Source organism: Haemaphysalis longicornis, unplaced genomic scaffold (assembly GCF_048455015.1).
Source record: "Haemaphysalis longicornis isolate Haplotype H1 unplaced genomic scaffold, Haemaphysalis longicornis Haplotype H1 scaffold_1, whole genome shotgun sequence".
NCBI lineage: Eukaryota > Metazoa > Arthropoda > Arachnida > Ixodida > Ixodidae > Haemaphysalis > Haemaphysalis longicornis.
Window position 1 is genome coordinate 5,107,474 of NW_027526203.1, and position 12,943 is coordinate 5,120,416.

Sequence of the window (12,943 nt, forward strand, 5' to 3'; positions counted from 1 at the left end):
GGTTGCTGCCTACAGTACGAAATTAATGAAATGCAATGTCCTAGAAAGGCAGTGTGCACTTATAGCTTAGTGAGCTGAAAACCCCTGTCTGTAGATAGAAGCATGTATGGCACTCTGTTGAGACGATCTTTTGTTGGTTAAAGGAAGTTCTGCGTGCCTGCTTTCCACTTTGTATTAAGCATTGCTAGCAAAAACTGCCAGATGTGCCGACATTTTTCACCATGCTTGAAACTTGGCTCCAGTTGGCGCACGCATGTCTTAAAATTGTGGTGTTGTGGCTTTTCACTAGGCCTTAATTCAATGTAATTATCTAAAAAAAATGTAGCAGGCAGGAACTATCATCACTATTCTGCTGCTGGTTTGCAGGTCTGGTGGAGAGCGCACAGGTGCCAGTGCCCCCCGGCCCCAACGGTCGCCTGAGGCAGCCCAACGCTGACTCAGGCCTGGAGTCCTTGGGATCCAGCCTCGGCAGCTCCGCGCCTCTGCACAAGGTACCATTGCTACTCAAATAAAGGTTGACTGCTTAACTTGAGGTGAAAAAAGCTGACAAACACTCAGCAGAAAAGATTACCAGAAACGTCATTTTATCTGGGGTCTGTGTGTCATTGGGGCTTCTGTTTTCTCAAGTCGCTCTAGGCACTAAAAAAACGGGTTTTAGGCGCCTATTGTAGGCGCTCAAAATCGTAATTTAGGCATATATAGGCGCTAAGTACTACCTTATAGGCATATATAGGCTCGAATAATATTTACTCAGGCGGCCTATTTCAGTGAAATTTCTCGGCTTTGAGTAAACACAGGATAGAAACATCGGGATTTCTAAAATGAAATTTTATTTTCTTCATGAAACACTCAAGGGTCGCGCTTTCAAAATATCTAGGATGACGCAACACTGTGCGAAAGGCTGTGGAAGCAGTGGCAAACAAGCACCATCTCCAGGTTTTCGGGCTTGAAGTTGTGCCTTTTGTCAGTAAACATCTGCTTGTACGCAGAAAAAGAGCGCCCCACATCCACTGAAGTTAGCGGAGCGTACTTGTACTTCGGCACGTTGGATGTTCTGATTTCATTTGGAATCGCGGCATGTCCGCCGCTCAAAACTTCAGACAGTTCCTTCAGCGTAGAAAATCCAGGATTTCTGTCCAAGACAGACTTAAGCTTCTCTATAGCTCTGTCAGCAACAGGTCCCCCTGGGAGCACTAGCGAACCTTTCCTGGGCGTCCAAAATCAGCTGAATATTTTGAGTCAGCGTGGTGCCCGAACTTTCAAGTTTCTGTATTGTTGTTGCCAAGAACATGAAATGGGCACACAGATATGCCAAGTCACATGGAAGTGTACCATCATGTAGAAACTTCTGGGCCCTTCTCACGGCGACACTCTCGTCTTCTGCAAAGCTGCTAACAACAGCCTTAACACCGTTTAAGTGTCGGTTGTAGTGTTCCACTGCCTTCAGCCAAGTTCCCCAGCGGGTAACAACAGGCTCCGGTGGAAGAGGTACACCCGACAACTGCTCCCTGAAAGCACGAACGCGGGAAGGAGCCTTGAGGAACACCGCCTTCCCTGCAGCTATCAGTTCGTTGACCGAACTGAACGACTTTCGTAGCTCTTCACACACCCGATGAATCCCGTGAGCAAGACAAGTGACGTGCAATAATTCTGGATAATAACCTTGAGAAGTGCACCAGCCTTATGCATATAAGCTGCTGCATCTGTGTAGAGCAGCAGTACTTGGTCGTCGTGGGCTCCGGAGGGGTACAGAAGCTTCAAGGACGAGTTCACGAAGCGGGCGATGGTCTTGCCACTAGTTTTTTCTAGCTCTTTTGAGCATACCAGGAAAGGTGGTGTTTTCTCTTCTGCGTCAAGCTTTCCGACTACAAAGTGACCGAGTACTCGTCCGGTCACAGCTGTCGTCTCGTCCACAGAAATCACATGTGGAATTCACCGATTTCTCTTCTAATTTCTTGTGGCGTCTTCTCGTACAGTGGTAGCAGGCACTCCTTGCGAAGAGTCAACTCTGATGGTACATTTTGTTTGCAGTACTTTTGCAAGAAATTCTTGAAAGTGTTGTTTGCGATCTTCGCCCAAGAGATGTTAGCACTGACTAATGCTTCGCATAGGTCTGCGCTGAATTAGCAACGTTAGCAAGCCTCAAGCTAGCAATGGAGAGGGACAAGATGCTCATGCATTCCCATCGGTCCAACAAGGGATCTCCCATTTTTCCATCGAGATATACGACTGATTTAGGCAGCAAAATCTCTAGTCGACAGCACAAAAAAGGCATTTATAGGCGCTTAAAAGCTTGTATAGGCATGAACCTCAAAATAGGCACGTATAGGCACAATCAACTATTGCTTAAAATGCTCCCCTTCCCTTAGTTCATGCTTATATGTTAAATAGGCTCGATAAGGACTAAAAAAAAAATAGGCATTTTGCCTAAAGTTCCGGTCTCTACTCATCAAAGCTGTTGAAACTTTCCTCAAAAGGGAGAAACCTCGTGCTTTATTCAACGGTGCACTTAGGGCCTACATTTTGCTCTAGTCGTTTTTATGCAAGCTGAATCACCTTGCACTGGATAGACTGATGTTACTTGTAGCGATCTCATGCCAAACTCAAAAATGAAGTCTGCCACCTTGTTCTACGACTTGTACCTTGCTATGTCTGCAAAATGATTTCTTCCGAGTGTGGCATGAAAGCTTCGACACCTAGTTACTAGCAATTGGCCACTGTAATGGCCTTCGCTTCAGCAAACTCTTATCACTTGCATCTTGAATCCGAGCACTTCATGCACTCCTCCCATGTTGACACAGTAGAGTAACTGATTGCCAGTGTAGAAGACGCATGCCTTGACACCCGCTCTTTGCCAGGACATTTCTGTCAATCCTTTCTCTGTGACTAGTTAGTGGGCTTGGTGCTCCACGTTGCAGCCTTTAGCGATAATCTTGGTAATTTGCGCTCTTATGCAAGCAGTGGTTTAATCTTTCTTTTTCAACTGCATTGAGTATGGACCAGAATTTTTTAAGCGGTACCTCCATCAGGCTTTTTGTGGAGTTGTTTGTCCTAAATAAAATTACCAATATGGTGTGACTTTCTCATGTGGAGTCGCAGCACTTTCTAGTTGCCATTACAGTCATGCCCCGCGATAATGAAATCCCACGAGTACGAAATTCTCAAAAAATGTGCTGAGAAAGCAAACCCGTGCAATGTTTTGGGTGCGTTTGACATGATTTGGTCGTTCTTAGGCGTGCACGACTAGCAATGAAGCACTTCTTGTAGTGTGAGAGCTAAGCTATGAAGTTACTGCAAGGTAAGGCTCGCAAAGTGTTATAACAGACTTTTGGAAATAAATTTTCGGTTTGCTGGCTATTTTCCTGTCATTGGGCTCATTCTCGCGGCACTAAAATTTTCGTTAAAGCGAATTTTTTGGCTTCTTCTGCGGAATCGTTATTGTGGGGTTCAACTGTAGTACAAATTGACAGTTGGTCATAACGGGAAAGTGTATTTTCAAAATTTTTAAGGGGGGCATGGCTCTTAAAACAGATTCTTTTAATTTTAAAGTAAACTCTGTGTAACTTGTCAGTCTTGCTGCTTTTTTCCCTCTTATTTCAGATATGCCATTATTTTTTTTTGAGTAAGTCAATTAGTTAACAAGATAATTACAGATTAGTCATTTTTGGAGGAACAATAGACAAAACAGTGTTCATAAAACTGTAATGTATATAGTTTCCGATACTATGAACCTTGGTGAGTGCAATAAGAAAATTGGTTTTATGATGCACCGCTTGGAATTAATTTTGCAGCTCATTAAACTTCAGTGTTTGAAATGGTAATTCGAAACGGTTCCTTGCCACTGGTGCCACCAAGGTTTACTGAGCTGTAAAATTCCAAGCAGGGCATCAAAAAACTGATTCTCTTATTGCGCTCACCAGGGTTCATCATCAACAACCTATTGGGGTCCACTGCAGGACGAAGGCCTCCCCCATTGACCTCCACCCATTTCTGTCCTGTGCTGCCCCTGTCCATTCCTTGCCTCCGAATTTTCTTATTTCATCTCTCCATCGAGTTAATGAAATAAGAAAATTCGGTGGCAAGGAATGGGTTCATAGTATCGGAAAATATAAACATTACAGTTTTATGGCTAACACGGTTTTGTCTATTGTTCCTCCAAAAATGACTAATTATCTTGGTAACTAATTGATTTTCTGAAAAATAATGGCATATTTGAAATAAGTGGGAAAAAAGCAGCAAGACTGGCAAGTTACAAAGAGGTTACTTGAAAATTAAAGGAAGTTGTTTTAAGAGCAGTGTCCGCCCTTAAGCGGAAGCTACATCAGGCTTTTTGTGGAGCTGTTTGCCCTAAAAGAAGTACTACCAATATGGTGTGACTCTCTCAGGGAGAGTCCCAGACCTTTCTAATTGCAATTATCACAAATTGACAGTTGGTCGTCATGAGAAAACGCATTTTCATAAAGGGACAGACAACCCATTTTTTCTAGACATATTTTCGAGTATATGTTCTCTATTTCAAATGAAAGGGCAATCCTGTAAAGCACCTTAACGAGAAACGGTTCTGCTGATAATGCCCTAGAACTTATTAAATCGAAATTTTCAGATCTACGAGTCGTTTGTGTCCTCCCAAAAATAATGCTGGCAACCATGACATGCATTAGCGCGGCAACATACTATTGTCTGTATGCGAGATGAAAATTGATATTTAAAAACTCGTGCCCAGCTAGAAAAAGTGTGAATAGCGGCCTTTTTTATTCCTTTGTGTTTTTTTAAAATCGCTAGTCTATTTTGCACGAAGGCGCCATCTGTTGGGATGGACGATAAGTAGAATCTGGCTTCACATTGTGGAGGTCGGCAGTTTAATTCTCCCCAGGCGCGTCTTCTACTACTTCTTCTTCTTCTTCTTCTTCTTTTTTTTTTTTTTTTAAGCTGTCCTTGGCATATTTGGATACTGAAATAGAATATTTCGGCAGAAGAAACGCCCCTGACTCAGGCAGAATCTTCAAAGCTCCTTCACTGGGTCTGTTGACTGAACGCTGCCGTTGATTCTGGGCATGCTCAGTTAGCCACACTGAGAGGAGCCCAGCGGCGGCGGGCGGTGTGTTTTAAAAAGTTTCAAAATAATGTCTAAAAATACATAAACAGTTTAAACTTGTACAAATACTTGTGTTAAAAGGTTTCTAAAGAGTGAATAAACGTTTCAGCAGTTACAGTAGCTGCTAGGTTTGCAGGTCACGTGACCGGGACACATATTGTAGTGGCAAGTTTCTACAGTACGAACTGCCACCATTCTGGTTTCAGAAAGTTTGGTGCCAAATTAAAATTATTTCCGCCAATTTGTTTATAAATTGCTTGGGGTTACCGGGCCATATAAAACGCTGGCTTTCATATGAGGTAGAGAGCATACGCGTGACAAGAATCGGTTGTCTGCCCTTTAAATGTTGCCTGTAAAAGGGCTTACTGAATATAAGTATTTAGTTAACCTTTGTTGTACTAGTCTAACCCATTTATAACAATATTGATGTGCCGCAAAAAAGCCATTGTTATAACCAGTAATTGTTATTACAGGTTTGGGCAGAAAAAGTTACGTGTTGTACTAGTCTAACCCATTTATAACAATATTGATGTGCCGCAAAAAAGCCATTGGTATAACCAGTAATTGTTATTACAGGTTTGGGCAGAAAAAGTTAGTTTTGTAAGTGTTTAGCGGTTTCCACCCAGTATTTACAAAACAAAGTTCAGGTGACTTCTACGTGTGGGTCTTAAGATGTAAAACGTGATAGCATTACTTTGACTCCCAAGGAGTGTTTTCGAACGCAGTTTCTGTATTTGGGGTCTGTGCTTCACGAGCACTGAAGGTCAGCGAAGAGAGAAACACTAGCAGCGAGGGTTTTTAATCGCCATGTCCCAGGATAGACTAAGGGCCTCTGCGCTTCTGTGGTTTGAGATGTGAGCGTCAAATGTTGTGGCTGCAGGGTGTTGGTCAGTTTAAGTGAGAAGGTGTCAATGTCAGTGTCTCAAAGTGTTTATGATCTGATGTGGAGAGAGAGAGAGAGAGATCTTTACTATAGAAGAAATAGTTGGAGTTCAGGAAAAGCGGGTAAAGCGATGGTAGAGAGCTTAACTCTTTCGCTACCACGCTTGTCAAAATCGATCAATTTGATCGATACATTGGGAGCGCCTTTTCATAGCATTCCAGGCGTTCCTCGAACAAGTAAAGCTGTTCGGAGTTAGATCAGAAAATGGCCTTTCAAAATCAGTTTTGTTTTCATTTTTGCAATGGAAACGCGATTTTTGACGCGCTTTTGAATCACCTGGGTGTGGAAAAGGGGCGTGGTCATCGCGCGTCACTGCTACCAATGAAGAATGCGTGCAACTCGTAATTACTCTGCACCAGCGTTTGTTTTTTGCTATCAGGGCGTGAATGGTGAACTAGCAAACGATTTTCAATAGTCAGGTTCGCGCTGTGACAGTAATAATCCCAGAAATCGGCTGAAAATGCCAAGCAGTGCCTGGTTGCAAAGCTACTTTATGATTTTAGGCAGTTTTATTGCCTTTGCGCACGCTGTTCAAAGTTCTGTGGTAGTTCTACTTACCCTAGGACCATTCGCAAACAGTTTACAACAGTTTCGGTTTCGTTTCTGCATCAGGAAATTCATTTTTAGCGCTACTATGCAGTTACCCAACTTCAAGGCTACCTGCCATGGCGCCTGAAGCGTCCGCGACTGACCCTCGAACAAAGCACGCCGCTCCTGATTTCCCCTCACCCTAACCCGATTTCTGCAATAAGAACGTGAGATGCAAGTCAAAAGATCACACCCAGTCGCCAGATATCTGTTCCACCGAGGACAGCGCTTCAAACCAGCCTTACACTGCCAGCTGTTCGCCTTCCAGTTTTGTTTCCATGCGAGGGTATATCCAAGTGTCTAATGTTGCTGCTTAGTTGAACTGTCTATTCGGACGGAGTCTCCGATAAGTTTTTGTACTGTTTCATTTGAAAAATGTTAGGTAGCGCTGCAATAGAGGAGGCTCGTTGTGCTGATCTTTTTCATCACGCAACTGCTACTCGGCAAAGATCACAGGGCACGATTCTAGCTCATCATACCTCATTTTTGCGAGCAAGGCTACAATTGCGAGTAAGAAGATGATAATAAAGCTCAGCTGTATGTTTTGAGAGATAACTGACCGTGAACGACAACAAGTATCAGCCACGGCGTTCCGTCTTCAACTTCATGCATGTTTTTTTCGGCATCGCGTGCTTGTCCCAAATATTGTGCTCGCTGTAAATGCAAATTCAGTCATTGACAAGGTGTTCTTACGTTATGTGGGGGCAAATTGGTGCCTCTGATGTCAAAGCGCCAGATTTATTCCAGGGAACCACCTGAAATTGCACAGTTTGAATTGGAGGTTAGACTTCACCACATGACACGAGCACTGCGCGTGCTAACATTTTTTTTATATCTGACAAACTGTTCCATGCAAGTCGACATTTTTTCTAGGGCGTGTTTTTGAAATGTTTCCCTACAAAATGTATATTCTAATTTTATTCTTCTAGCGGTTGTTTGATATACACAACTCCTTTTTTTATCATTTTTTTTCGACAGCTTGACAAAAATTTTGATTTTGATATTTTTTTTCACAACTATGATATATAAAAACCTTTAAAAAACTGGTGTTATTGGAACGGCCATTAAATAATCTGCATTTTGTGTTCCTGCAATTAGTGCCTAACTAATTTTTTAGCAGGAAAAAAAATGTTTTCTTGGACCCCTAAAAAGTGGTCAATTTTCTGGCAGTAGCGAAAGAGTTGAGGGGGAAACCTAAAGTCTAGGGTGCCGTGCAGCAGCTCATTCCCTTGCCCTCTCATCAGTTCGTGCTGATTTTGAGGTAAAGAGCTTGTAACAGCTACCTCACACATCTCGATAGAAGTGGAATATGTAATGTTCGAGTTGTTCTCCCTTGAGCATACCCTTGCACATGGCAAGGTTGCGTGGAAGAGGGTGGATGTTTCCCCAATTTTAGCAGAGTTTTAAGGTAATGCGTGATGTTCCTACCGAACATCTTAGCCCACATAGATTTGTAGATACTTGTGCTTGCTTATCCTCCACAGAGTTTGCGATTCTTCGGCATTGAGACCCCGGGAAGCAAGAGAAAAATCGTGTTTCTAGGCATAGGATGAGGAGACGTTGGCATTTTTCTCAGAGGGGAGTGCGGCAGTCGTAGCCGCAAGGAGCACGGTATGTGGGAACGCGAGCCTCTCGGTCGGTGCGTCGTTCTCTTCCAGGCTCTTGTGTCCACGTGTCCAGGAGACGTTAATTTTCTGAATTGTGGAAGGGGAATTGTGGAAGGGAGTATTTTACCGAAGCATTTAGGTGTATTCTGCATGCACAAAACACTCCAATGCCCTTTGAGAGTCTGTAATCATTTCTAAGCTTCTATTCGATATTGTCTAGAACATATCTCCAACTTTGGTTTCTTTGTTCCTGTACGTAGAATTGGGCCATGTACCTAGAAGGCCTAGTGAGTCAACTACGACAATTGCTGCCTTGTAGTACTTTTGTAGGTGCCGGAGTCAGTGTATATTGTGGTCTCATAATTTCAGAACTTTCCTCAAATGTCCTTGATCCTGCCATATCGCGCCTATTCTTGTGCAGGTTTTGATCCGTGTTTTTGATTGAGGAGAGTTATTATTCGGCGTCCCCGGATCGGCGACATGGCTTTCATGGCGTGCAGTCATTTCTTTTCAGAGGGGAGCCTGTATTCCACACGATGACCCGTCCAAGATCCTATTTAGGTCGACTGCAGGGCGAAGGCTTCTCCATTGACCTTCACCGCTCTGTCCTGCGCTTCCAGAGTTCATTCTTTGTCCCCGAATGTTATTTCGTCCCTCCATTGAGTTAATCGACTTCCCCTTCTTCTAGATCCATTCCTTGGTGTCCGTTTTGTTCCCCTCGTGGTCCACCTATTGTCAGGTCGTCTCACTGTCAAAATTGCGAGGTTGAGGACTGCCTTATATGCTGTCCTGATGGTGGTGGTTCTGACTTCCTTAGGTGCGGGTAAATTTGTGATACGGTATAGCTCCGTAATATCCGGCTCATGATCAGTGGCTGAATGAGCCACACCGTTTCTTTTTCATTTCCTGCTCTTTTCTTGGTTAGGTGTTTTATAATGTGGGCAATGGGTTAAATGTTTTCTCCTTTTTGGCGATTGTGAGTTCGGCTCTGCCTCTTTACTCTAGATCCCTGCTGAGCAGTCATACGTGACTTTTCTCTGGGAGGACATCCTTACCTGTTTTATGATAATTTTTAACTTTGCTGCGTGGAGTCTTCCGTCGTTTGCCCAACGGAGCTTGCAGAGGAGACACAACCATGGGAACATTGAAAAGTAGTTTTAAAATTCGTGTGATTAGACCCTATATACTGGGTTTTCGTAGCTTATCCCTCCATTGAATCCTCGGCTGACCCCTATTGTATTTACGGTTTATTGTTGGAGATGGAGGAAATGGGGAAATTTGGGGGAAGGGCCAAATTAACTATCACTCCATAAACGTGGCTAGAGATCTTTGGGAGAGGCCTTCATCCTGCTGTGGGCACAACCAGGCTGATAACAATGATGGTGGCTGGGTTTTAGATTACTTCGTTTCTGCTCGTAATCAATGCCTTCCTTCATTTGAGAGACTGGCGTTATCATTTGCCCCTGTTTTAGTTGGGTGACTAATGTTGGTGCCGGCATCAGTTTGGTGGGAAACACAGGGGTGGCTCAGTGGTTAAAGGGAAGCTGAAGCGCTTTCCAAAAAATTTGAGTTAGATTAACAGTTATATAGTTTCTTGCGCGCTGATTCCGAATATCACATTGAAATTTATCGTACATGAGTCCAAGTGGCTTTTATCTTGCAAAAAGCGTGGCCCCGTTTGAAAGACGCGCGCTTTTCGTCTTTTGACGCCCCTGATTGGTTGCGCCCGTCATGACGTCAAAGGAGGACACCCTTCGGCCGCGCGGGTTGTCGGAAGCATTGCGAACGATCGCACGGTTGCCTTTGCGGCAGTTTAGCTTGCAGTCTAATTTTCGCACATGACTGGAAGTTTGTTTTATAATTTTCCATGCTGTTGGTTCAAATATCTTGGAGCTTAAATTTGCTTTACACGACAGAGAACCCCAAAGCAGTGACTGTGACGTCGACTAGTGGGTTCCATCAAAATATTTTTGAATTAGGCAACCAGCATAGGGGGATTTTATACCTTATGTTAATATTAGGTACTGCCTTAACTGTTTCTTATTATACACAAAACCATTTATGCCGAAGATTAATGGGCGTTTTATAAACAATCTACCCGCGAAAAGCACGTACGTGCACTGCGGGAAAAAATAGTTTTCATGCGCTGTAAACGTATATGCGAGACACATCTTGCCGGTACACGCATAAACCAACAAGCAGACTCTGCTTCCGCATTTCCTTTGTTCGTTGTCGCCCACCCCAGCCCCGTTACTCATCCCCATACACAGACCCACACGCGCGCGTCATTTCGGCAGCGGCGCTGCGGCGCCTGCGCGATTGCTAGCTGCACTTCGATGAGTGGCGTCTTACTGCTTCACATGCATTTATTCTGAAAACACTGCAGCATACTAGTGCCTGCTCAGCATTATTGGCTGTAGTAGGGCTTGATTTTCGCTTGTGCGTTGCACATTCTGCTACAATATTAGGCCACCTCGTTATAATTAACAGACCAGTCGGAAAAGGCAGTTACGTTGTAGTTACGTTACTTTAGGTAACAATCACCAAACGTTTGTGATAATGAATCGTTGGCGTGTTTCAGCATTTCTAGATTTAAGCATTTACCGCGCTAGTCGGACAGAGGCCGTATATTTACTCTTCGCTCCTAATTTTTTTAGTATCATCATTATATATATCACCGACTATCACTGGAGCACACTTGAGGTTCAGTGACAACAAGTGCTTGCCAGATTATAATATGCAGTCACACGGAATCTTCGGCAAAAAATTAGGCCCCCGCAGTCAACACAAATTATGGCACGGTGGTGGTTCGGAGTGGTGTATTTTTTTTAAATTCCAGACAAACATCGCCTTATCGTATGTATACTTGCAAAATAAATAATCTGGTTGTCTTGGTTCTTTTACTTTGTAGGAATACTGTTTCCTCTTAGCCGCGAGAGAACTTCTATCAAGATTGGCCCCTTGTTTTAGTTTCGCCAAAAAAATTTTTTTTTAACACTGTCCTGAGCCCATAGGGAAAGAAAACCGACGCATTTAACGAAACAAGTATTTCCTGTACAAATGTGACTTGGTTTCTGGAATGGAACGAAACACCCCCGCCCAAGGTACAGCAGTATTCCCCATCCTTCCTAACTCTAGAATCTAATGTGAACATTCACGTCCGTCGCATCAAAAAAAAAAAAAAAAAACGCATTGGAGCGGTTTACAAAGTATTTAACGTAGTGTAGTATATTCTCTGTCATCAAGCATAGCCACCTCGGCTGTCGCTTCCGTATGTTATCAAGCATCCCGGCGTGGCATTATTCTGCTTAGGAATACGGCATGATAACGTATGCCTCGTTTGCCGATCGTGCATACTTTTTGAACACGAAAATTGTACAAATGAGTGCTATCAACCACAACAACAAGTATCATTCACAAGGAAACACGGCGAAAAGAGCATGGCCGAGGCGGCCGATCCAGCCGGAAGTCCAGGTATGACGTTTTTCAGCCGGTTTTCGCCCGCGCTCTTCGGTCTTCCGGCATCGCGCGGCGAGATGGGGGCGGGGCATCGGGCCACTTTTGTTTGCTCATTGCGCCGCTTCTATTGCATGTATTGCGAAAATATTTCGTACACATGAACTATTCAATGTGTACTTGCTGCTAGTCAACTTTTCTTTTAATTCTAAAACCGCTTCACCTTCCCTTTAAGGCATTGTGCTACTGAGCCCAAGGACGCGGCTTCGATTCCTGGCTGCGGCAGCCGTTTTCGTGATGGATGCAGAAAACTAAAACGCCCGTGCGTCGAGATTTGGTCGTCTCCAGGTAGTCTAAATTATTCCGGAGCCTTGTAGTGCGCCGTGCATCGTAGCCCAGGTGTAACCTTGACACTTAAATTACCGGAAATTTGTATTTTTTATCTTCTGGTGGAAGGACACTTTGGTGCGATGGCGTCAGTTGCGGGCACGGCTTGCGAGCGTGTCTGTCGAGTATGGTATCACCGACCGGGCGGTGGACGAAATTCACTGCGCAGGTGTGGCACCTGCTGAAAATGCCGCTGTAGTATCATTGTCCTCCTTTACACACACTTCAGTTGCCCTGCACCATATTACAGATTCAGGCCAGCCCTCGAATCTAGCTGCCTCAGTCGTACATTGGGTGGCAGCGGTGACGTATTTCCGTGGATGCTTGATTTGCATGGCTGATAGCGGACGGCTGGCAGCCACGGGGAAATCGAAAAATGATCCTAATAACGCTATTGCGTTAAAATGTAATCGAATGGCCAACCACCCAGGCTTAGCCATGCGTGTGCCAACCGACTCCACAGGGCCCCTAGAAAAGACCAACATCTTTCACGTAGGAGGCAGTCTCCGCATCAAACCCTTGGCTGTTTTTTTTTTTTTAACAATTGGCAGGTTGCATGTTTCTAAATTGGCGTTGTTTTCTGCCTTTTTTAAAACAGTAGCCTAGAGAATCCCCTTTACCCCGCAGTAGCTTTTTTAATATCATCATCATCATCACCACCAGCCTATCTACGCCCACTGCAGGGCAAAGGCCTCTCCCATTATTCTCCAATTACCCCGGTCCTGTGCCAACTGTGACCAATTTGTCCCTGCAAACTTCTTGATCTCACCCGCCCATCTAACTTTCTGCCGCCCCCTGCTACGCTTGCTTTCTCTAGGAATCCACTCTGTTACCCTTAATGAGCAACGGTTATCTTGCCTGCGCATT

The 12,943-nt window shown here is 44.2% G+C and overlaps 1 protein-coding gene across 1 annotated transcript in view; it reads left to right on the forward strand.

Annotated features, from left to right (window-relative positions):
• Positions 1 to 12,943, forward strand: part of LOC144163016 (uncharacterized) — a 41,219-nt gene that overhangs the window by 12,844 nt on the left and 15,432 nt on the right. Inside the window, exon 3 of the mRNA XM_077693795.1 lies at positions 367 to 491. Coding sequence (XP_077549921.1) covers positions 367 to 491 — 125 coding nt within the window. The remainder of the gene's footprint in view (positions 1 to 366; positions 492 to 12,943) is intronic.